The sequence below is a fragment of the Eimeria maxima genome, genomic scaffold (genome assembly GCF_000499605.1).
Source record: "Eimeria maxima Weybridge genomic scaffold, Emw_scaff236, whole genome shotgun sequence".
Lineage (NCBI taxonomy): Eukaryota > Apicomplexa > Conoidasida > Eucoccidiorida > Eimeriidae > Eimeria > Eimeria maxima.
The window spans coordinates 7501-32095 of NW_013565219.1; the positions used below are offsets into that span (position 1 = coordinate 7501).

Consider the following 24595-nt stretch of genomic DNA (forward strand, 5'->3'; position numbering starts at 1 on the left):
AAACCTCTGTTCTACGAAGTCCTACATTTGCTGTTGCTGCTGCTGCTGCATTTGCTGCTGTTGCTGCTGCTGCATATGCTGCTGCTGCAGGTTTGCAACTGCATCGAGCGACAAGACAGTAAAGCTGTATGCGTTTTATTTAGAGGAGGTTGCTGATGAGGGGGAAACAAAAAAGCCGAAGAAGAAGAAGTTGCAGCCGCAGCAGCTGGAGCAGCAGCAGCAGCAGCAGCAAGTGTGCATGCGGTGTGAAGGTTCCTTTTCTTTGCCTGATGAGGTTTTAGATGTTGCCTTCGATCCAAAGGGTTTGCTGCTAATGGCAGCACTCATGGACTACACCATCCTCGTTATGCACACAGACACAGGTTTGCTGCTGGTGCTGCTGTTGCTGCTGATGCTGCTGCTGTTTCTGTTGGGCATCTCCTGCTGCTGTCTACCTGTGGCGGTCCTGCATGCGTTGGTGTTGTGTCGGCATCTTACGTGCAGCATTTGCTTAGCTGCTTCGGGTGTGCTGCTTCTACGGCTGCCGTTGCTGCTACTATTCTTGTCCCTGCTGGTACTGCTGTTACTGCTCGGCTTCCCGTCCCTCTTTACTGCTGCTGCTGCTGCTGTTGCTGCTGTTGCTTTTATTTAGGGCGTATTCGTCTCTCCCTCTATGGCCACAAGCTCCCTGTAACAACAATATCCGTTTCTTCTTCGGGCTTACTACTCGCCTCTGGGTCTGTTGATAAATCCCTCAAAGTTTGGGGCCTCAATTTTGGAGAAATCAGAAAAAGTTTCCGAGCCCATGATGAAGCTGTTACTAAAGTAGGGTTTAGGGTTTAGGGTTTAGGGTTTGGGGTTATAAGGGTTTAGGGTTTATGAATGTAACGGGGTGGTAGAGCTTCTTATAAGGGCTCTAAATGTATAACTGTTGGCATCTCGTTTGGTATATCCTCGCGTGTGCGCTCAACGTTTCTTGCATTAGGGTTTAGGGTTTAGGGTTTAGGGTTTGTGGTCTGTATGTATGCAGGTATTATTTTTGCCGATGACGCATTACGTGTTATCTGCGGGTTTAGATGGTTACATAAAGCAATGGGATGCGGATAGGCAGCAGCTAATAAAAGTATTTGCATGCGGTGCAGCAGCAAAAGGAGGAGGAACAGCAGGGGCTCCTTTATTGTCTCTATGTTTATCATCAGATGCAGACGTCTTCTGCTGCTGCGACAGCAACAGACAGCTGCATCTGTGGCGGCGGACGCAGCAGCAAGTGTTTGCTGAGGAGCAGCAGGAAAAACGCCTACTGGAGCAACAGCAGCAGGAAACAGATGCACTTGATGCTGCTGCTGCTAATACTGCTGCTGCTGCTGCTGCTACTGCTGCTTCTGTCGTACTTGATCGACCCACCAAGCGCACAGATGAGACCATTCGGTCTGCTGACCGCCTTATTGAGGTTAGCTTCTGCTGCTGCTGCTGCTAATACAGTTGCTGCTGCTGTTGCTGCTTTTTAGAAGGGACGCCGGTTTGTTCTGCGGCAGGACAAATATCCCGCTGCTTCCTGTTCGGTGCTGCAGTTGTATGCCTGCTGCTTCTATTGATCTTGCTGCTGCTGCTGCTGCTGCTTCTGCTGCTACTGTTCTTCAGGCCCTGCAGGTTGCTAGGGAGCAGCAGGAGGAAGATGATAAGTTTGAGGCTTCGTTCATTCGATGGAGGGATACTGTTGCTGCTGAGGCTCGCCGCGGTGCAGCAGATGCAGCAGCTGCAGCAGCAGCAGCAGCAGCAACACCGCTTCCCGCTCCTCCTCCTGCTAGACCTGAATTATTAGGAAGATCAGCAAAAGAACATCTCTTGCGGTGTATCTGCAGCATCAAACCTGCAGAAGCAGCAGAAGTGCTGCTTGCTCTTCCTGTTGACTATGCACTTCAAGTATGCTGCTGTTGCTGTTGCTGTTGCCGCTGCTTCTGCTGCTGCTGCTGCTGTTGCCCTTGCTAGTGTCGTTGTTGTTAGTTCCGCTGTCCCTGTTGCTGTTGTTCTTGTTGCCGTTGCTTCTGTACACACTGCACTTGCTGCTGCTGCTGCTCCTGTTGCTGCAGCTTTTGGAGTTTTTAACGGATTTGCTTGAGAGGGAGGCAGAGCGCCTTGTGAAGGACAAAAAACAGCAGAATGGAGATCTGCTGCTGCTGCAGCAGCAGGAGGACGAGGAGCAGCTATTGCTGCAGGGGCCCTTGGCAGGCTCGACCGAGGTGGCCGTCCGTTTGGCGCTGCAGCTTGTTCAGTTACACTTCAGGTCAGCAGAAGCAGCAACAACAGTAGCAATAACACAAGCAGCAGCCGCACCACAAGCAGCAACACACCCGTCACCAGCAATACAAGCAGCAGCAGCAGCAGCAGCAGTAGCAGGGGTGTGAGTGTTGTGTGCAGGCTGTTTATTGTCTCTGCAAAAGAGCGATCTCTTCTCGTTCGTCTTCGTGCTGCTGCTCGCCCGCTGCTGCAGCAACAAAGGGTAATTTAATTAATTAATTAATTTTTGTACTTTCCTTTGTTTGTCGTCTTTTTCTGTCTATTAGCGCTTGCTGCTGCTGCTGCCGCAGTTTGTTGCTGCTGCGGTTGTTGCTGCTGTTGGTAGGGTACTGCTGCTGCTGTTGCTGCTGCTGTTCAGGTTGTACTGTTACTTCTGTTGCTGCTGCTGCTGCCTGCAGGACGCGTTGAGGTTTAATTCATCAGCACTTACTGTGCTGCTGCGGTATCTAAAGGGCAGCAGCGCAGACACACTGCAGCAGCTAAAGCAGCAAGTATCTGTTAACCTACAAGCAGGAAAGAAAAGGAAGAAAAAAGCAGCAAATATGCCTCTATTTTAATAACAAATACTCCTGCTGCGGCAGCTGCTGCTGCGGTGGTTGCTGGACATAGTACTAGTCTGCAGCCGCAGCAGCAGTAGCAGCTACACGAGCAGCAACAGGAGCAGCAACAATGTGCTCTGTCTGCCTCTGTCTTTTTTTCTTCTTATTGCCTTTTATATATATTTTTATTTATTTATAATTTTATATATAAAAAGGCAACAAAGAAAGAAAAGAATAACTATTTTATTTACCGACTAAATGTTAATAAAATAAAAATAAAGAAGTATACACGGGCACAAATATATATCTACTTATATATTTATATTTACGTATATAAAAAAATAAATAAAAGAATATGGAGGGAGAGACACGAAGAGACACACAGCCAGATAGATACTTGTACAGCAGCAACAGTAGCAGCAGCAGCAGCAACAGCAGCAGGCGCATGTTTATATTTGCTGCTGTTAACTAATATACGAGTCTATGCAGCACAAGGCGCGCGTCACTTTATTTTTCTTTATGCTCTTATTTATTAAAATAAAAAAATAAATAAATTATTTATTTATTAAATAAATAAATTAAATAGATTAAATAAATTAATTAAATAAATAAACATTTTTTTATTTAATTTATTGCTGCATTCGTTGAATTAGTTATTTGCTAATATTTAATTATTATAATAAAGTATACATATTATATATAAATATAAATGTATTTATATATTTATAACAAAATAAATAATTAAATATAATAAAATAAATAAATAAATTAATAAATAATGCATTTATTTTAATCTAATTTTTTTTTATTCTCTTTTTTGCCAACATTCAAAGACAGCCGGAGAGCGGCTGACAGCCGCCTGTAAACACACTGACAAACGCTGCTGCTGCTGCTGCTGCTGCAGTTGCTGCAGCAGTAGCTGCTACTGCAGCTGCTAGTGTTGCAGTAGCTGCAGATACTGCTGCAACTGCTGCTGCAACTGCTGCTGCTGCCGCTGCTGCAGTATCTGGTGTTGCAGCAGCTGCATATTATAATGCTGCTGCAACGGCTAAACAGAGCAAGCTGCAACTGCAGCAGTGGCTGCTGCAGTTGCTGCTGCATTTGCTGCTGCTGCTGCAGCTACGGCAGCGACTTCCTCTTAAGTTCTGCTAGTGCAGCAGGCAGCAGCAGCAAACCACTAAAAACAGCAAAGGTGCAAAGGACACCAAAGAGGGCATCCCATCCGTAGGCCTCCGATACAGCAGCAGTTAAATTACCCTGCAACACAGCAGCAGCAGCAGCAGCAGCAGCAGCATGAGAAGAAGATGGCTGAATATATGTATTGCTTACCCACAGAGGGAGATAACAGAGGCCGCACTCAGCAGCAAGAACAACAGAGGGCCCCACTGAGCCCGCAAATAGCAGCAACAGCACCAACACAGCAGCAGCAGCACAGCAGCAGGAAGAATGTACCTGTACGAGAGCTCCTATAGCGCCAATAGCATTAATAAATGCTGCTGTTGCTGGTACAGCAGCAGCAGGAAGGGAACGAAGATCAGCAATTTCTTGTGCTGCTGCCGCACCTAATATAGAATCAGGTGCAGCAACACAAAACCCCACAAGCAGCATGCAGAGCAGCAGAACATGCACTTGTTGCTTCTCTGCTGCTGCTGTTGCTGCAGCAGCAGCAGCAGCAGATGCCTCCAATGCTGACAGCTGCTCGTCGTGCTGCTGCTGCAATGCACGCATGTCTTCCTGCTGCTGCAGTTCCAGTCGCAGCAGCTTAACTGACTGGTCACTCGCCTCTGAATCTACTGCTGCTTCTGCTGCAGCAGCAGCAGCAGCTGCTGCTGCTGCTAATGCAGCAGCTGATTCTCCGCGGTGCTCGCCCCGACGCAGTTTGTCCATCTGCTGCTGCGGCTGCTGCAGCTGCTGCGGCTGCTGCGGCTGCTGCTTATCCTCATGCTCCCCTCTCACAGCGCGCAAGGACACTTCGCCCTCCGTATCTGGTATGCCTGCTGCTGCTGCTGCTGCTGCTGCTTGTGGTCCTGTGGCCGTTGCTGCAAGCTTACGTGGGAATGCTGTTGCAGGGAGCTTGGGCTTCTGCCGATTAGGCAGCTGCTGCTGCTGCAGAGGCACTGCCGATTGTTGCTGAGGTTGTTGCTGCGCTTGCTGCTGCAGCGGCTGCTGGGAAGGTTGCTGCTGCTGGGGCTGCTGCACTTGTTGTGGCTGCTGCAACTGTTCAAGCTGCGCCTGCTGCTGAAGGGGCTGCTGAGCAGGTTGTTGCTGCTGCAGGGTTTGCTGCAAGGGTAGCTGCTGCGGTTGTTGCTGCTGCAGTGGTTGCTGCACCGGTTGCTGCTGATGCAAAGGTTGTTGCAATGGTTCCTGCTGACGTTGTTGTTGCTGTAGGGGTTGCTGCAATGGTAGCTGCTGCGGTTGTTGCTGCTGCAGCGGTTGCTGCAGCGGTTGCTGCAGCGGTTGCTGCAGCGGTTGTTGCTGAGGTTGCAGCTGCAGCGGCTGCTGCTGAGGTTGCAGCTGCAGCGGCTGCTGCGGGGGCTGCAGCTGCAGCGGTTGCTGCTGAGGCTGCAGCTGCAGCGGTTGCTGCTGAGGTTGCAGCTGCAGCGGTTGCTGCTCCAACTGTTGCTGCTGCACCTGCTGCTGCAGCGGCTGCTGCAGAGGTTGCTGCTGAAGAGGTTGCTGCTGCGCGAGCTCCTGCGAAAGTTGCTGCTGCTGCAGGGGTTGCTGTAGCGGCTGCTGCAGGGGTTGCTGCTGCAGCAGCTGCTGCTGAGGTTGCTGCTGCAGCAGCTGCTGCTGAGGTTGCTGCTGCAGCAGCTGCTGCTGAGGTTGCTGCTGCAGCTGCTGCTGAGGTTGCTGCTGCTGGAGGGGCTGCTGAGATTGTTGGAACTGCACGGGCTGCTGCTGAAGTTGTTGCTGCTGCAGCGGCAGTTGCTGAAGTTGTTGCTGCTGCAGCGGCAGTTGCTGAGGTTGCTGCTGCTGAAGGGGCTGCTGCAGGGGCTGCTGCTGAGGTTGCTGCTGCAGCAGTTGCTTCGGTTGCTGCTGCGGTTGCTGCTGTTGCTGCGTCAGCTGTGGTTGCTGTTGTTGCGGGAGAGGCTGCTGCTGCGGTTGCTGTTGCTGCAGCTGCTGCTGCATTGGCTGCTGCAAGGGTTGCTCCTGCTGCTGCTGCTGTTGCTGCTGAACCTGCTGGAGCGATGGTGTCTCCTGCCGCAGTTCCAGTGGTGGCTGGTGTTGCGGCGGCTGTTGCACCTGTTGGGGCTGCTGCTGCTGCTGTACTTGCTGGTGCTGCTGCTGCTGCTGTTGCTGTACTTGCTGTGGCTGCGGCTGCTGTTGTTGCTGCATCTGCTGTGGCTGCTGTTGCTGTTGCATTTGCTGCGGCTGCTGTTGTTGCTGCAATTGCTGCGGCTGCGGCTGCTGTTGCTGTTGTACTTGCTGCAGCTGAGGCTGCTGTTGCTGCTGTACTTGCTGCAGCTGCGGCTGCTGTTGCTGCTGTACGTGGTGCAGCTGCGGCTGCTGTTGCTGCAGCTGTGCCTGTTGGGGTGGTGGCTGCTGTTGCTGAACTTGTTGCTGCTGTTCCGGCTGTTGCTGGACAGGCTGCGGCTGCTGCGGCTGCGGTTGCTGCTGCACCTGCTGCGGCAGCAGCTCCTTCTCGTCGTGCTGCTGCTGGTGGTGCTGCACTTCTTGCTGCTTCTTTTGCAGCTCCTGTTCTAGAAGCTGCACTCTGTCAAGCGTCTGCTGTAGCTGCAGCGGCAGCTGCATGCGGGCGCGTTTGTGCTGCTGTTCGAGCAGCACCACGGCTTCCTGCTGCAGCTGCTGCAGCTGCTGCATTGCTGCCTGCTGCTGCAGCTCCTGCTCGTGATGCTGCTCCCTCAGTAACTGCTGCTGCTGACACGACAGCGCCAGCAGCAGCAAGCAAAACCCCGTTGCGAGGCTCATAGTTGCACCGCACGTGAGTCTCCTCCCTGCAGCAGCAACAGCAGCAGCAAACACGGCAAAAAGAACAATATACAGCGACAGCGGGTGTGAGGTGGCAACAGCATCAGAACGTCGCCAGCAGCAACAGTAGCAGAAGCCCGGTACAGCAGCAGCAGCAGAAAAAGGCCAAGACAGCAGCAGCAGTGTAGCAGCACTGTAGCAGCAAGAAACAATGTTGCTTCCAATTATCCAGTACAACAGCAGCAGCAGCAGCCCCAGTATGCGTCAACAACAACAGCCACAAGAAGTCACCTGAGCAGAGTTTATCTGCAGCAAAGCCAGCAGCAACGGCACCCAGCATGCCACCTATATCGAAGGGAATAGATGCAGCAGCAGCAGCAGCAGCAGATAGCTGCACTTGCTGCGCAAGGAAGAAGGGAAGCCACAACAGCAAACTATAACGAATAAGTTTAATAAAGAAGTATGCTGCAGCAGCAAGACATATAAGGGTGCGCGCTTGCTGCTGCTGCAGCAAAACCCCACCGACACGCTGCTTGCTGCTGCTCCCACGGCGCACGCTGCTGCTGCTCCTCTTGCTGCACCTGCTACTGCTGCTGCTGTTGCGGGTGGAACGTAACGGCGTCACTCGGCGCAGACTACGGCTGCTGCTGCTGCTGCTGCTGTTGGCAGAGGGAACCGAAAACATCAGCAGCAGCTGCTGCAGCTGATGCGCTGCAACTGCTGTTGCAGAGCGGGGAGCAGATCCCTGTCCCCTAGGTGGTCCGGCTGCTGTTGCTGCTGCTGCTGGTGGTCCTACTGATAGAGCAGATGCTGCCTCGAACTGCAGCGGGGGCAGCACCGGAGTCCTACATCTGCTTGCTGCCGCTGCACCACCTCCAGATGCGCGCGCAGCCGCCGCCGCCACAGCAGCAGCAGCAGCAGGAGCACGCGGCGTCATGGCTGAGGTGAATGCTGCAGCAGCAGAGTAGTAATATCCATGAATAGGACTTGTATTGCTGCAGCTGCTGGGGCTATTACTGCTGCTGCTAGGACTATTGCTACTGCTGCTGCTGTTGTTGTTGCTGTTGCTGCCGTAGCCGTCAGCAGGTGCTGCTACCTCGGCGGTGGCTAATGTTGTACCTATGCTGCTGCTCTCTCCGGTGCCCCCCATCTCTATGCATGCAGCCTCTTGGGGCTGGAAGCACACGAGGCAATCAGGGGAGTGTACCTGCTGCTGCAGCAGCTGCAGCTGCCGCTGCTGGTGCTGCTGCTGTTGCACTTGCATTTGCTGCTGCTGGTACTGCTGCTGCTGGTGCTGCAGCTGTTGCTGCTTACCCAAGTCCCATAACTCCTGATCCTGTTCCTCATCCAACTCTCGCTGCTGCTGCTCCTGGCTATCTGCTGCTGTTGCGGCGTCCTCGAGACCTTCGAGTTCTTCTTGCTGCTGCTGCTGATACCGCATGGCCTTCTGGCTGCTCCATGGCAGCAGATACAGCAGCAACAGAGAAGTTGCTGCTGCTGTTGCAGCAGCACAAAAGAATACCTGACGCCAGCCTAGTGCTGCCTCCACTAATGCAGCGACAGCAGTGGCAGCCATAGCCCCTGCAGCACCAAAAGCAGCATCAGCAGCAGCAGCAGCAGCAGCATGGTTGCAGTTCGAACACATAACGCACACCAGCAGCAGCAGAGAGACACGAATTACGAGCTGCAAAGCCCCACAGCAGCAGCAGCAGCAGCAGCAGCAGCAGCAGGGGCACAAAGTTAGCAGTATCCGCAGAACCACCGCCTGGAACAGCAACAGCAGCTGCAACAGCAGCAGCAGTACCTGTTTGCTGTGAAGTTGTCCATAGGCCAAGTGCTGCTCCTCTATTCTCTGGTTTAACAGCAGCAGAGACATACTGCAGCAGCAGCGGGAAGAGGGGCGCATGCACCAGTCCATTAAATCCCCACAGCAGCAGGAGGAGAAATCCGTTGCTGCTGCATCCAAATGCTGCTGTTGCTGCAGCGGAGAGGAGGAAGCATGCTGCGGTGAGTGCAGCAAACTTTTTCTGCGGTACAGCAGCAAGTAGAAGGGGCAGCAGCAGCTGCCCTGCTGCATAACAGCCTAGGAATGCGGTGTCTATACACCCTAATGCATGCAAAGAAAGCCCCAAAGATTTATTCAATGCCCCCTTAACAACACTTAGTGGCTTTCTTGTGCTGTATAAAGAAGAATAAGCAAAATAAGTTACTAAAAAGACTGGCCAACCCTCTATAGACACAGGAAGCAACTGCAGCAGACCCTTGCATGCATGCGTAGGCTGTTGCTGTTTTTGCTGCGAAGATAACGAAGGAAATGATGCTGATGATGATGTGCTAGGAGCAGCTGAACGAGCAGCAGCAGAGTCGCGAGGAAGCAGCTGCTGCTTCTCGTGCTGCTGCTGTTGTTGCTGACGACGGCCTGGCTGCCAATACACCTCAGCTGATTCAGAGTCCGAGCTTCCTTGCTGCTGTTGCTGCGGTTGCTGCTGCTGCTGTTGTTGCTGCTGTTGCTGCTGCGATCTGCGGAGGCAGCTCGTTCGCTTGCTGCTGCTGTGTGCTGGTACAGGGAACAACGCACGGTTGCTGCTCCAGCTTAGGAGGCTGTCATTGCTGCTGCTGCGGTTGCTGCTGCTGCTACTTATGTTCCTGCTGCTGCTGCTGCTGTTGCTACCGTTGCGGCTGCCGAGACGTCTATGGAGCCTCCCCCTGCTATATAACACACCACAGACACACGGCAACTCGACACCAAAACTCATGCTGGTGCTGCTGGCACTGATGTTGCTGCAGCAGCAGCTGCTGCTGCTGCATACACTATGATTATTCTGTTGCTTCTGTAGATGCTGGTGCTGCTGCACTAACCTGTAGCGCTGCGGGAGGGAGCGGCTGCTTGCTGCCCCCAAAGGAATCATCTCCCTAGCAGCACCCGCAGCTAAGACGGCTGCAGCAGCAGCTAAAACTGCAGGAGCAACGTCAGCAGCAGCAAGGGGGCGCCTTGGCGCCTGAAGACGAGCTGCTGCTGCTCCTGTTGCTGCTGCTGCTGCTGTGGTGCTGCTAAGGAGCACGTCGGCATGGGGTCGGCTGCAGTCTCTCGAGTGTGCGCAGCAGCAGCATGCTGCTGCTGCTGCCGCTGCAGTGTGTGCCGCTCCTCCGGCCAGAGGTTGATCTTCTGCTGCTTCTGTTGTAGTTGCTGCTGCTTATGTTGTAGCTGCAGCTACTGCTGTTCTAGCTGCAACTGTTGCTGCTGCTGCACTTGCAGCCCGGGCCGCAGGCAGTGATGCTCGTACTGCTGCAGTTAGCTGCTGCAGCAAGCAGATTCTTCAGTTTATAATAATTTGTCTTTTTATGCCAAGCGCAAACGAGGAGTCTATGATCTGCTTCATCAAAGTCACTGCAGCAGCTGCAGCTGCTGCTGCTGCACTGCTGCTGTTGCTGCTGCTGCTGTTACTCCCGCATGCAGCAACAAGAGCAGCAGCTGGAGCCCAAACAGCTATATTTCTTAGCCGATATATCTTATATGTGCTGCTGTTTATTTATGACTTTGAATCCATACCTGTCTGCTTCGCAGCAGCAGCAGCAACTGGAGCATCAGCAGCATCAGCAGCATCAGCAGCAATGGCTGCAACAGTAACAGCAACAGCAACAGCAGCAGCAGCGGCTTGTGTTGGTTATAGACCCAAATGTCACATAGTAAATTGCAACTGTCGTCTTCTATAAATTTTCCTTTCTACTGCTTGTGTTCGCTGCTTCTGTTGTTTCTGCTGTTGCTGCTCATGCTGTTGCTTTCGCGGCCGTTGCTGTTGCTCCCAGTGATCGTTCTTCCGTTCATCTTGCTGTTGCTGCTGTTGTTGGTGTTGGTGTTACTGCTGTTGTTGTTATTCCTGCTGCTGTTTATCTTGTCTGTGCTGTTCTTGCTGCTGTCGTGGGTGTTGCTGCTGTTCCTGCTTCCGTTGTTGTTGTTTTCATTGGTGAGGTGTAGTGCTCTCCGCCTAACGGAGGAACAAACCCTAAACCCGAAAACCCGATACAGTAAAACGCTAAACCCTAAAGCCTGAAGCCTAAAGACCCTAGACACTAAGACCCTAAACCCTGTGCTCGAGACTCAAAACCCTAGGTCGTAGGACCCTAGACACTAAGGCCTAAACCCTAGACTCGCGACTTTCTAAGCCCCCATATATGGGGGTTGTAACCACAAACCCTTCGGGCATACTCAGCCGGCTGTGTGAGGGTTTAGGGTTTGGTAGAAGACAACAACATGGAGGTAACCGCGACAAAACTATCAGCAACCAAAACTTGAGCTGTTCCTTAGCTCTAGAACCAGCAGCATGAAGTTTGCTGCGCGTTACGATGCATGCAACAGCAGCAGCTGCTGCAGCAGCAGCTTCTGCCTTTCCAGCTGTTGCATTGTAACGAATCCCTTTGTAGCTACCACAACAGCACCGCGATGCAGCCGCCACCGCAACAACAGCAGCAACAATCACAGTAGAGGCACATAGTTGCGTGCAGCAGCACCAACAGCAGCAGCAACAGCGCAAACACCTGCTGCTGTCTCCTGCCAAACGGGCAACCCTAGCAGCAGCAAATGACGCTGCTGCTGCTGCTACTACTGCTGCTACTACTGCATGCATGCATGCATACATCTAGTGTATGTGTGCCTGCCGCTGCAGCAGCTGACGCTGCGCCTGCTCGTATTGCTCGGCTAAAGCCGCAGGCACTGCAGCTCCTGGCCTCAACTCCGCCTGCAGCGCAAGCAATAACAGCAGCATCAAGAGTAGGGGCACTAGCATTTTCACCGGGAGCAGTGGCGTCTTAGTAGATACAACAGCAGAGGTGGTGAGGAAGCAACAGTACAGCCACACCAGGAGCAGAAACAGTAGCAGAAACAAAAACAACAACAACAGCAAACTAACCTTCACTACATCATTTTCCCTAACGTCGTAGTCCAGTGGGCATTTGCTGAGGTTTATCTGAACCGTATACTGTTCTCGCTGCAGCAGAAAACAGCAGAAGCAGCAGCAGCAGCAGTTGACAACAAGAGCAGCAACAGCAGTGGCAGCAGCACCAGCAACACTCCAGCAGCAGCAGTGATAACAATGTAATCATCAGCAGCAATAGTTGCTGCTAGAACTACAATCCCTTAATGCCACACGTAGTGCAACAGCAGCAGCAACCGCTCGGCAGGACGTACAGAATAAAATAGCAGCAAATCCCCTTCGGCAACCCCCACATTTCTGCTGTAGCTCTCAGAGAGCCGCCTGTCAATACACAGCAGCCGCAGCAGCAGCAACAGCAGCAGCTACTGAAGCAGCCCCAGAGGAGGGCCTCTAGCGTGTATGAGGGCCAACACCAGGCGGAAAACTACCAACTAGGGCTTAGGGTTTAGGGTTTACGAGAAGGGTGTCATCATGCTGGCATTGAAACGCAAACGCGGCAGATACGGAGCCTCCTCAGAGCCTGCAGATAACAAACACTAAACCCTAAACCCTAAACCCTAAACCCCCCCAAACCACCATAAACCCTCACAAGCCCCAATCTATACATCAAAACCCTAAACCCTAAACCCTTATTTCCAAGCAGGATCCTCTACTTGAAGCTAACACCAACCCTACTATAAATGCTCGTTAACCCTCCAAACCCTCTCACACCCTCGTCCCTCATCCGACGCCCCCCATTAACAGTTGTATAGCAGCAGCAGAGAAATACTAAACTCTAATAAAGAATAAAAAACCCTAGATAGAGAAGAAAAGCCCTAAAGAAATACCTTCAATAAAGAGAGAAATCCAAACCTTTTGCGCATATTGCAAAGATGGCCTAACCTCAGCAAAGAGCTGCAACTGCCCTCGCTGCATGCGATAATCCAACGGACTCAAATCGGGCAGCAGCTGCACAGAAAAACCATAAACCCTAAACCCTAGAACCTCAGAAACAAAAAAGTACGAAACAAACCCTAGGCCGTCCGTCACTGCAGCAGACTCTTGAGCGCCTAGAGATAAGCTCAACTATCCAGTATGATAATTAACGGCTCTGACGGCTTCCATTAGGGTTTAGGGTATCCGCATTAGGGTTGAGGGTTTCTATTATAGTTTTGGGGTGTGAATTAGGGTTTAGGGTGTGAATTGGGGTTTAGGGTTTACCCGTGTAACAACTTTTCTTTTTATCCAGAGGAACTCCACGACGTCATCCCGCAGGCCCGCTTGGTCCTTGTAGTACCTCATGAGCTTCCTGCGCCAAACCCTAAACCCTAAACCCTAAACGTTAATAAACCCTGATAAACCCTAAATCCTAAGAAATTACGGGAAACACTATATAATAGACACAAGAGGGAGACCACAGCACAAGCAGCTGCAAAGCTGCATACACTTGCATGCAGTGGAGGTGCAATTAGGGTTTAGGGTTTACAGGCGGCCGACCTGAACGGGACAGCAAGGGGCATTCGATAGGTTAGCGGGGTTTGCGTAAGCCCATGAACATACACGTCCAGCTGCGCCATTTGCCCAGTTGCTGCTGCTGCTGCTGCAGCTGCTGCTGCTGCTGCAGCTGCTGCTGCTGCTACATCGGGAGGCGGGGCGCCGCCAGCGGCTGAACCCCAAACCCCCTGCAGCACGCGGTCATCCCACGGCCGTTCTGCTGCTGCTGCAGCAGCTGCTGCTGTTGATGGAGGGCCCCCACCTGCTGCTGTTGGCAACGACGCATCTTCTACAGCGCCCGCCGCGGCAACAGGAGGAGGAGCCTCCTCCTCAGCACCAGCAGCGGCACCAGCAACAGCTGTTGCTGCTGCAAATGCATGCGTGTCGCTGCGTGGGGTTAGAGAATTACGCGGAGATGGCGAGGCCTCTGTTGTCCCTGACGGACTGTTTGGTTGCTGCTGTTGCTGCTGTTCTTCCTGCTGCACCGTTGTTATTGGCAATCGGCCGCGCCTCTCTCCGCGCAACACAAACTGCTGCCGTAGATACACTGCGCGACTTTCCGCTGCTGATGCTGCGCCATGGGATGCATTCAGGGTTTCGTCCTCCAGAGGCTGCCGCTGGTGTTGCTGTTGCTGTTGCTGTTGCTGCTGTTGTTCCTGTTGCTGCTGCGCCTGGTGCTGCTCCTGCTGATCGGGCAAAGGGGATGCCACAGTGGAGGACGTGGAAGTGTTTAGCTGATGCAACAACTGCTGCTGCTGTTGTTGCTGCTGCTGTGCTGGCTGGCCCCGCGGTTGCTGTTCGTCCGGGTCCTGCTGCTGCTGCTGCTGCTGCACCTGCTGTTGCTGCGGCTGCTGCGGCTGTTCCTGTTCGGGCTGCAACGCCTGGTGTGTTGCCTCCGGCATATCCAGAAGCAGCAGCGAGTGAGCTGCTGCAGCTGCAAAAGCGCATCACCGCAGCACAAGCAGCAGCAGCATCGATAAGTGCCGCGTTGCAAATAAGCCAGAATGAGCAGCAGGAGCAACAGGAGCACCACCAACAACAAAAACAGTCCCTACAGTAACTAGATCCGACATAGAAGCAGACTCACTGTTCGCTGCTGCAGCATCAGCAAATCGACGGAGGAGGGGCAGCAGCGAATTTGCAGCTGCTGCGCCTGAAACTCCAGCGGATGGTAGTACTGCTGTTGTTACTGCTGTTGCTGCTGCTGTTCCTGCTGCTGCTGCACTTGCATGTGCAGCAAGAGGAGGTCTCGGCTGAGACAAGATGCTGCGCACCTGCTGCACGATCATCGGCTGCTGCAGCAGCACTTCTGGGTGCCACAGCCCTCGATGCTGCAGCTGCTGCTGCAGTGTTGCCATTTGCTGCTGCAGAAGCAACGCATCTTGAAGCGTCTGGTTGCCTCCTGCTCCGTGCGGCTGTTGCTGTTGCTGTTGCTGCAGTTGCTGCAGTTGGTTTCGTATTGACGGCAGCTGCAGGAGCTGCTGTAACCGCTGCAATGTCCGCTGGTGGGCCGAAGCAACGCTCCTTTGTATTAACTCGAGTTGCTGCTGCTGCTGCTGTTGCTGTAACTGCTGGTGCTGCTCTGGTTGATGCAGCTGCTGCAGCAGCAGCTGCTGCTGCAACAGCTGCTGCCTCGAGCGCATTTGTTGCTGAGGCCTCACGGAAGGGTGCGCCCAGCTATCAGGCTGCTGCTGCTGCACGGAGTCGAGGACGAGCTGCTGCTGCTGTTGCTGCTGTTGCAGTTGTAGCTGTTGCGGTTGCTGTTGCACTGGTTGCAGTTGCTGCTGGTGCCCCTGTTGGATTTGCAAATCTGGCCGCCGCTGTTGCTGCTGTTGCTGTTCGAGCTGCCTCGGCCCCCTGAGGGCAAGCAGCTGCTGCTGCTGCTGCTGCTGTTGCTGCTGTTGTTGCTGCTGCTGTGCCTCGGGGCGTGGGGTGTGCGCGGAGGGGAAAGCAGCATTGGACTGGTCCTCAGTTAATACCACAACTTCGGGCTTCCTGCCTGCAGGAACAACAAGAGCAGCAACAGCAGCAGGATGTTGCTACGCAACAGCAGTAGCAGCACTTGCAGCAGCAAACGGAAGAGGCAGACGGATGGCTACAGCACAGGGGCCACGGAGTCGGAGAAGAATTAAATAAAGCAGAGAGAGATAAAAGAAGAGAAATAAGCAAAAAGGAAAAAAGATAAAAAGCCGGAGAAAGTAGAAACAGCAAATGGTGAGGACCTAACAAAAGGAAGCAACGGGAAGAAGAAAAAAGACAAGACAAACAAATAAACAAAGACATACAAATGACGTGTAATATATACAACTATATAGATATTAAATAATGAATATATATAGTATATAATAGATTTGTGCATCGTATAAACAATAAAATAGGTAATTATTGTTACATTTATATCATAAATAATTAGCATTAGCAACATCATCATAAGCAGCAGCAACAACAACAGCAGCAGTAGCAACAGCAGGAGTTACCAAATGCCCTGGAGACAGATTTGGCAAGATTAGAATATGCCCCAACAGAAAAAATAAATCGACGAGCCTCCTCGCTAACAGCAGCAACAAACTGAATTGCCTGTAGCAGCAGAGGCAGCAAATGCAGCAACACGAGTTATTTTAAGACTTCCATCAATATAAGCACCCAACTAACAACAGCAAAAAGCCGCCAACACCAGCAGAAAGTTGTCCTTCTGCCGATGCAGCATCATCAACATCATCATCATCAGCAGCAGCAGCAGAAGCACCAGGAACATTAGCAAAAGACACACTAGCATCGTCAGAAGGATAAACAATAATAATAATCAACACCATCAGCAGCAAAAGCAGCAGCATCAAAGACAGCAGCAAATGCAGCAGCAACAGCAGCATCAGCAAGAAAATTTCTTACAAGAGGTGATACAGATCCTGGTGTAGTAACAGCAGAACAATCGATCTGTCTAGCGAGTTGAAGGAGAGGTGAAAATAAAGTCAATCTTGGAAAATCTAAATCTTCTTCTTGCAATTTCAAACTTGCACTGTAACGATTTAATACTGCAGCACTGCAGTGGGCTCGGCACACCTGTATACAACCATCAGCAGCAGCAACAGAAGGAAAAACAGTAGCAGCAACAAGAGGAGCAAAGGCAGCAGGAAATGAAGCAGTAGTACGAGGAACAGGAGCAGCAACAGCAGCAGCAGCAGTCAATCAGTACACACGACACACATGAAACCGCGACTAACTCTCGTGTCGATGCTGTTGTTGCTTCTATTGCTGCTCGAGGTGCTGCTGCTCCATTGGCTACTGCTGCTGCAGCTAATGCAGCCGCAGGTGTTGCTGCTGCTGCTGCTGCTGTCTCGTACCTGTCGAAATACGAAAAAGTCTGGGATGGTTAGAAAGCAGCAAATTTCCCCAAGAAGAGCCGCGGACAACCCCAAGCGTCTTTTCCCTTGCTGCTGCTGCTGCGGGTGGCAGCAGCCGAGGCAGTTGACCATTGCTTCTTTTGAATCTGCGAACGTTAGCAGCGGCTGCTGCCGTAGCAGAGGGATGTGGACATAGCGCCTGCACACAGAGACTACTACTGTGGGCTGCTGCTGCAGCAGCTGCTGCTGTTGCTGCTGTTGCTGCAGCAGCTCCTGCCTCCCTATATCACCTACCACGCCGAGCCGCTGCAGCTGGTTCTGCTGCGCCTGTTCCCCAACGTGCATCTGCCGTTGACGCTGTTGCTGCTGCTGTTGTTGCTGCTGCTTCTGCTGTTGGCGCTCTTGCCGCCGCAGGCGACGGCCAGTCTGCTGCGCAGCAGTTCGGCTGTGCTGTTGCTTTGGTTGTTGTTGCTGCTGCTGTTGTTGCTTTGTAGTTCCCGCAGCTCCAACGTGAGGGATGGGTAGCATAATTCCAGCAGAACTGTTGCCGTTGTTGCTGCTGCCGCAATTACTGCTGTCGTTGATGCTGACGGCAGCCTGCGTTTTGCTGCAAGGCGAAGTCGGCGGCTTCCGCGGGCTTGCAGCCGGTGCAGGGCTGCTGGTGCTGCTGCTGCTGGTGCTGCTGCTGGTGGTACCGTTGAGTTCGGCAGCAGCAGCAAGCACTGCAGCAGCAAGCCGCTTGCGTGCTGCAATTGCTGCTGGAGGGAAAGACAAAGGAGAGGGAGGCTCAGGTGTAGGAAGACACTTTGCTTGTGGGGGAGGGGGAGCCCGATGCAGCCGCCTAAGCCCTCGTGCTGCTGCTGTTCCTGCTGCTCCTCCGCCTGTGGAGGTTGTCGTTGCTGCTGGTGCTGCTGCTGCTGTGGCATCAATTGGTGAGTCTTGCTCTCCTGCGTCTTCGTCGCGTGCTGCTGTTGCTGTTTCTGCGGCTGCTGCTTCTGCTGATGCGCGCGCCTGCCATTGCTGCTGCCGCAGCCGCAGCGGCAGCAGCGCAGAAGCTGTTAGACGGCCGTGAACAGATTTAGCAGTCGCGGCTGCGGGTGCCGGCGCTGCTGGTGTTGCTGCTGCTGCTGCCCTAGCTGCTGCCCTCGGTGATGGCCTACAAGGCACCATCGTTATCGAGAAAGGACTGCTGTCGCTGTCGCTGCAGAGGGCGCAACTGCTGCTGCTGCTGCTCCAGATGCTGGGGCTTGTCTCTGCATGCCTCTCTGCATCGCTAGTGTCGCTGCTGCTGCTGCTGCTGCTATTGCTGCTGTTGCTGCCGTTGCTGCGCAGGCTACGACTCCCCTCATCCAACGGATGCTGCCGGCGATGTTGCTGCTGCTGCTGCTCTCGCGACGGCTGCGCACTGGGCTGCCGCTGCGCTACCGACTCTCGAAAGTGCTGTTGCAGCACCTGCTGCTGCTGCTTCTGCTGCTGTGGCTGCAGTGGGAAAGGGGGAAATGTGCTGCGGTCAGAGGAGTCCAGCAATAGAGGAGATGACACGAGCTCGTTGACCATCTGCTGCTGCAGCTGCATGCGTTGCAGCAGCCTCCGAAGCTGCAGTAACAGCTGCTGCTGCTCTTGCTGCTGCTCCCCCTGCTCTTGCGCAACAGCAGCAACACCTGCAGCAGCAGATCCAGAGTGCTCACCCTTTCCCTCCAGGTGCTGCCGTCTTGGAGAGGGCTGCTGCCGCGGCCGTTGCTCCTGTAGCGGCTCCTGCTGCCGCTGCTTTTGCTGCATCGGCTGCTCCTGTCGCTCCCGTTGCTCCTCCTCTTGCTGCTGCTGTTGCGGCAACGCAAGGACAGGCAACAGCCGGAAGGATTCTAGGCAGAAGGAGTTTACCTGGGGCGGTGGCTGCTGCTGCTGCTGCAGAAGAGCAGCAGCAAGTCCTGGCCTTGCGCCTGCTGCTTGTGTCATGCGTCTCCTCTCTGCTGCAGGGCTTGAAGGAGCAGCAGAATTTGTCGCTGCAGCAGGTGGAACTGCAGTAGCATCGCTGGGCTGCACGGAAGCAGCAGCGGCAGCCGCAGCAGCAAGAGCAGCTGCTGCTAGCACTGGCCCAAAGCCAGCAACGCCCCCAAGGCCAACAGCATTCACTGCTCCTGCTGCTGCCGATGCTGCAGCATTTGCTGCAGCAGCATTCGGTGCTGAAGAGTTTTGCGCAGCAGAATTTGCTACAGCAGCGTTTGTTACAGCAGTGTTTGTTACAGCACCGTTTGTTACAGCAGCGTTTGCTTCAGCAGCGTTTACTGCAACAACGTTTGCTGCAGCAGGGTCTGCTGCAGCAGGGTCTGCTGCAGCACGGTTTGCTGCAGCAGACCCTGCTGCGGCGGGGCTTGTTGCTGCAGCGTTTGCTGCAGCGCCCTCTGGTGTTATCGTAGTTGCTGTTGCTACCGTTGCTGTGGGCTGACGGGCTGCAACAGCTGCTGCTGCTGCAGCTGCTGCTGCAGCTGCCCCTGCTCTTGTCCCCCGGATCCCTAGGGCATCTGCTGTGGCGAGCATGAGCTGCTGCTGCTGTTGCTGCTGTTGCTGCTGGGTTCGCTGCTGTGGCTGCGGCTGGGGCTGCTGCTGTTGGGTAGGGAGCATGATGGTGGTCGGTGCATAGACACACACACAAGAACCAGCAAATTCGCTATGCATGTACTGCTGTAGCAGCTGCTGCTGCTGTTGCTGCTGCTGCCTCCAGAACAAAGATAAGCTGTCCTGTAGGGCGCGAGCCTCGCCTTGTTGCAGCGCCTGCTGTTGCTGCTGCAGAAGCTGGTGCTGCTGCAGCATGGACCGCAGGAGGAACATGCGCTGCTGCTGCTCCCGCTGCTCCGCTGTTTGCTGCTGCTGCTGCTGCTGCGACAGCTGTACAGCTTGGAGCTGCCTGCGCGCCGGCACCGCTTGCGACTGCAGCAGATGCCGCTGCTGCAGATGAAATGCCATTAGCAGCTGCTGCTGCAGTCGCCACTCTTCCGAGTGTCTAGACAGGAGAATGCTGCTGCTAATAGGGAACGGAGGCCCAAAGCCAACAACAATCCTCATGGGGTTGCTGCCGCTGCTGCTTTTCGTGCTGCTGCAGCCGCAGCGCGGCTCTCGTGTGCTGTTTTTGCCGCAGCAGCTACAGCAGCTGCTGGTGTTGTTGCAGCGGCAGCGCAGGGAGAACATAACAGCGTGACGGTTGGGAATCATAAAGGCTCTGTTCCGAGCTGCTACACTACTGCTGCCGCAGCTGTTGCTGCTGCTGCTTCTCGTGGCCACATCGCCGACCTGGCGCTGCTGCCCGGGTGTGGTTGCTGCTTGGTGCGCAGCACCAGGGTCGGGTGCTGCGCCAAGGACATGCACGGGGGCAGATGTATCTCCAGCATCTGCAAGAACAGCAGCAGCAGCAGCATCAAACTCCGAGGACCCCACATCGGCAGCAGCAGCAGCTGCTACTGCGGCTGCTGCACTGGTGCTGCTAATGCTGCTGTTGTTGCCGTTGCTGCTGATCCCGCCGTTGCCGTTGCTAACCCCTGGTAGCCCGTCATTCCGCGTGACGCAGAGCAAGAGTGGGGAGGAAGCAGAGGGCAGCACGCAGCGATTTGTCGCAGCAACAGCGTACAAATGGCTCTCCGCTGCACTCAGCGGAAGCTGCTGCTGCTGCTGCTGCTGCTGCTGGTCTCCAGACAGGTGCCGAAGCCACTGGCGAACGTTTAGCAGCGTCAAGGGGCCAAGCTGAAGACTTTCCTGAGGCGGCCACACGGGTGCCGCAGCCGCACCCGCAGATGGCTGTGCTTCTAGCTCTGTGGCTGCTGCTGCTGTTGCTGCTGCCTCTCCTGACGATGGCAGTTCCTGTTCAGTTTTCTCCGTCTTCACTTGCCCACTGCCTCTAGGACATGCCACGCCGTTGCTGCTGCTGCTGCGGCAGCTGCGAGGGGGTGGCCTTGCAATCGGAAGAACCAGGGGGGAAGGCGCCGCTGTTGAAGCAGCAGCAGCAGCTGCTGCTGCTAATCGTTTGCTGCTGCGCAGTCCTGAACCCGTTGGCGTGCAGACACAGCTGTCCGCGCCTCCGGCCTCAGCTGGAGTTGTTGCTGCTGCTGTTGCTAGTGGCCGCTTCTTTCGAGGCACCACAGCAGCAGGCACTGGAACGCTGGCAGCAGCACCGCCCGGTGCTGCTGCTCGCGGGCTGCCGCTCCTTGCTGCTGCCGTGGGAGGCTCCATAGGGGCCGACTGACTGTGGTGGGCTGCTGCGGCAGCATTCGGAGAAGGCAAATCCTGCTGCTGCTGTTCCTCCTGCTGCTGTTCCTGCTGCTGCGTCCAGTGCGTCTTTGGCGATGACGCTCCTTTGCTATCTGAAGACGAGAAGCAGGAGCAGTCGCTGCTGCTGCTGCTGCTGCCTGACACGACGCGAAGCCACATGAGGCTGCACCCATCACAACAGAGACGCGACGGCCGTCCCACAAATTCGGTGTCTGTCATTGCTGCCGCTGCCGCCGCCGCTGCTGCTGTTGCCGCTGATGCTGCTGCTGCTGCTGCTGCCGCCGCTGACGCTGCTGCTTCCGTAGCAGGCGACGACTCTCCGGTGCCGGCCGGTGCCTCTGCAACTTGCTGCTGTTGTTGCTGCTGCTGTTGTTGTTGCTGCTGCTGCGGCTGCTGCTGCGGCTGCTGCTGCTGCTGCTGGCGCTGCTGCTGGGGGGCACGCCTTGGCCAGAGGTACTGCCTTAGCCGCGGCTCATTAGAGAGCAGCACTAGCTGCTTCGCATGCAAGCCAGCAGCAGCAGCAGCAGCTAATGTTGCTGCTTCTCCTCCTGCTGCTGCCTTCAGCAGCAAGTGTCTGTGGGCCATCAGTGCAACCATTAATAAGCCACGGACAGAAAATGTGGGGTAGCTGTTCTCCCACGTGCTCAACGATATCAAGCTCCTGTTGCTGCTGTTGTTGCTGCTGTTACTGCTGCTGCTGCACGGAAACAGACCTCCGCCAGCACCAATCACACGCCAACCCCTGCCAGAGCTGTTGCAAAAAGTGCAGGTGCTACCGTTGCTGCTGCTGCCGCAGGTGCAACCACCACGACCTGCAGCAGCAGCAGCAGCTGCTGCTGCTGCTGCTGCTCGTGACTGAACACCTGGGAGCAAGAAAGGCGCCCTTGCTGCCGAACCTTTGCTGCCATCATTCTCGGAGCCTGCTCCGTTTCCAGCTGCTGCGGTGTCTGCTGCTGCTGCTTCTGTTGCTGCAGCAAGCTCCACAGCCTCCACTAGTAAAGGCGAGGCCAAACAGATTGCCTGCCCCTGTCCAACCACCACCGGGTGTCTGCACAAGCAGCAGCAACAGGAGCAACAGCAACAGTGTTAGCAACGGCAAAAACAACCGAGCGAACAAAACAACCACAGCAGCAACAACAAAGATATCCACCGCAACAACAAAAACATTAGGAGGAACAACAGCAACGGCGGTAGCAGCAGCAGCAGCAGCAGCAGCAGAGCGGCGCACTTGGAGTTGTCATGCTGGCAAGGATACTTAAGGCGACGAGGCAGCAGAACGAGCAGCACAGGCTCGAGAGAGGGTTCGCTTGGAGATGAGAGCTGCGGCGGCAGCAACAGCAGCACAGAAGCAGCAGCACGGACAGCAGCATGCATAGCAACGGGAACCGTCCAACGCACTCGCACAACGTGTTGCTGCTGCCCTTCTGCTGCTGCACCTACTAATGCATCTGCTTCTGCTGTCGCTGCTGCAGCGGACGGTGCTGTTGTTGCTGCTACTTACCATGTGAGCTATGTCTTGCAGCGACATCCAGTCCGAAGGCGCTGAGAGAGGCAGCGAGTGGTAGTGTATATACAGCACACGAGACAGCAGCAAAGGCACCTTCAACGCTGTGCTGCTGCTGCTGCTGCTGGTGCTGCTGCTGGTGCTGTTGCCGCGGCTGCTGCTTGCTGCACCATCGAGTCCTATTTCCTCTGAAGCAAGCCTTGCTGCTGCCGCACAGCAACGGAGCACGGCTCCTTCCGATGCTGCTGCGACAGCTGCTGCATGTGCTGCCCCCTTGAGACCTGCTGCATCAGCTGCTGCGGCTGCAGCAGCCGCAGCAGCAGCTGCAGGTGTTGCCGGCTTTGTTCCCGTAGCTGCTGCTGCATCAGGGTGCATCGGGAAAGCAGCAGCTGCTGCAGGTTCCTGCGACGTGTTGCTGCAGCCAGTGCTAGTGTTGCTACTGGCGCAACGATCTGCTGCAGCCGCTCCTGCTGCTGCTGCTGCAGCAGCGGCAGCAGCAGAGATACCCTTCCCCGAGGGAGTCCGAAGAGGCTGTGCTGCTGCTGCCGAACTGGGACTACATGCGTCAGTATCAGCAGCAGCAGGATCAGCTGCACCTGCAGCAGCATCAGCAACAATTGCGTGTGCTGCTTCCCATTCTTCTACTCTCCTCTGTCCTATCGCCCCCAAAGCACAGAGGCCAGAATCCGTAAATAAATCTGCTGCTGCTAGCTTCGCAGCAAAACGAGGAAGACCTAGCAGCAGAAGCAGCTGCAGCAGCTGCTGCAAGGCGAACGCATGCAGCACGCGATACTCCTGGCAGCGGCGCTGCTGTTGCTGCCGCTGCTCTGCTGCAACAGCGGCAGCTGCATTTGCGGCAAGAGGAGGAATAAGGGAAACAGGACTGTCTAGCAGCACAAGATGAGGCGATGAAGGCGGCGGCTGCTCCTGCCGCTGCTGTTGCTGTCTCTGCTGCTGCTGGAGACGCAGCAGCCGCTCGTGCAGCTGCCGCAGCAGCTCGTGCTGCTCGAACAGTAGCACATCTTCCTGCTTCCACTGCAGCAAGACACGAACATCGGAGCCTGTCAGCAGCAAACTGCTGCTGCTCTTGAGGCGCAACAAATTAAACTCGAGTCGTTTTTCTGCTGCTGCCGCCGCCGCAGCTGCTGCTGCCTCCACACATGCTGCTGCAGCCGACGTGCTTGCACCCAGTGAGGGACGGCGACGCGCCCTAAAGGAGGCGGCACGGCCTGCTGATGCTGCTGACGCTGCCGCTGACTCATCCGCGGATTCTGCCGGTGCCCCGGGAACCCCATGTGCTGCTGCTGCGTCTGCAGCTGCTCCTCCTGTTGCTGCTGCCCCTGTACTGCAGCATTCGTACTCAGAAGCAGCGTGTTGTATGCTGTTGCTGCTGTTGCTGCTGCTGCTGCCAATGCTGCTGTAGATAGCTCTGCTGACTACAGGTGCTGCAGCAGCCGACCCTGCAGCAGTGGACGCAGCAGCAAAGCCTCGGGCTGCTGCTGCTGCGTCGCAGTCAAAGGAGGCAGCAGCAGCACGCATGCGGACGCCAAGTGGAACGCATGCAATGCCGCCTGCTGCAAGGGACCTGCTAATATGGAGGCTGCTGCTTGCTGCTGCTGCTGCCTGTAGTGGATCTGCTGCTGCCGTTCCTACTGCTGCCGCTGCTGCAGTGCCGGTCTGCGCCTCCCGTGCCGCCCGAGCAGCAAGCCGCATGCAAGCATCTGCTAGCTGCAGCTGTTGCTGTCGAATGGTGCTACTCATGCCATCTTGCCAGGGGCCTGTTGCTGCTGCTGTTGTTGCTGCAGTGGCTGCTGCTCGGCGCGGGGAGGCGCGCAAGCTGCGTGGGGACTGAAGAACATCGGGGCAGCTGCTGTACTTTTGCTGCCGCGGGTTTGCTGCTGCTGCCGCAACAGAACCAGCCGTTGTTGCTGCTTCTCCGGCGGCTTCCAGCTCAGCCAGGTCTGGAGCTTCTGCTGCTGCTGCTGCATCGGGGACAGCAGCTGCTGCTGCTGCTGCAGCGAATTCCCCTTCGTGCTGCATTGGCCTCAGGAGGGAAGCATTGCCTAGTCAGCATTGCTTGTGGCTGCTGCTGCAGCTGTTGTCGATGCTGCAGCAGCAGGTCCTGCAGTTGCAGCTGCAGCCGCTGCTGCCTTTGCTGCTGCTGAGCGACCGCTGCTGCTGCTGCTGCTAGAAATTTGTCTGCTGCAGCTGCCACGAGGCCCTGTTAATCTGCTGCGATATCATGATGTGTTGCTGCTGCTGCTGCAACACACGGGGCGCTGTTGAGTTACAGCGCGTGTAAGAGTTGCTGTTGCCGTTGCTCTTGCTGTTGCTGCTGCT

The 24595-nt window shown here is 55.1% G+C and overlaps 2 protein-coding genes across 2 annotated transcripts in view; one reads left to right on the plus strand and one right to left on the minus strand.

Moving 5' to 3' along the window:
• EMWEY_00023450 (WD-40 repeat protein, putative) overlaps nucleotides 1–2834 on the plus strand; it is a gene marked incomplete at both ends in the record, with an annotated part of 5322 nt that extends 2488 nt beyond the window's left edge. The window contains 7 exons of the mRNA XM_013480802.1: nucleotides 91–362; nucleotides 846–901; nucleotides 1010–1429; nucleotides 1621–1902; nucleotides 2070–2263; nucleotides 2398–2479; nucleotides 2676–2834. Coding sequence (XP_013336256.1) covers nucleotides 91–362; nucleotides 846–901; nucleotides 1010–1429; nucleotides 1621–1902; nucleotides 2070–2263; nucleotides 2398–2479; nucleotides 2676–2834 — 1465 coding nt within the window. The remainder of the gene's footprint in view (nucleotides 1–90; nucleotides 363–845; nucleotides 902–1009; nucleotides 1430–1620; nucleotides 1903–2069; nucleotides 2264–2397; nucleotides 2480–2675) is intronic.
• A 1101-nt stretch (nucleotides 2835–3935) lies between these two features.
• On the minus strand, nucleotides 3936–24295 carry EMWEY_00023460 (hypothetical protein, conserved; the record flags this gene model as incomplete). Its single annotated transcript, XM_013480803.1, has 18 exons — nucleotides 3936–4073; nucleotides 4269–6772; nucleotides 7038–8327; nucleotides 8974–9452; nucleotides 9606–9684; nucleotides 10297–10362; nucleotides 11419–11482; nucleotides 11654–11731; nucleotides 11932–11998; nucleotides 12134–12197; nucleotides 12505–12625; nucleotides 12878–12965; nucleotides 13154–14084; nucleotides 14238–15149; nucleotides 15628–15727; nucleotides 16492–21799; nucleotides 21980–22071; nucleotides 22253–24295. 18 exons carry the CDS (start codon nucleotides 24293–24295, stop codon nucleotides 3936–3938), a joined length of 14424 nt encoding a protein of 4807 aa, XP_013336257.1.
• Nucleotides 24296–24595: the final 300 nt, after the last annotated feature.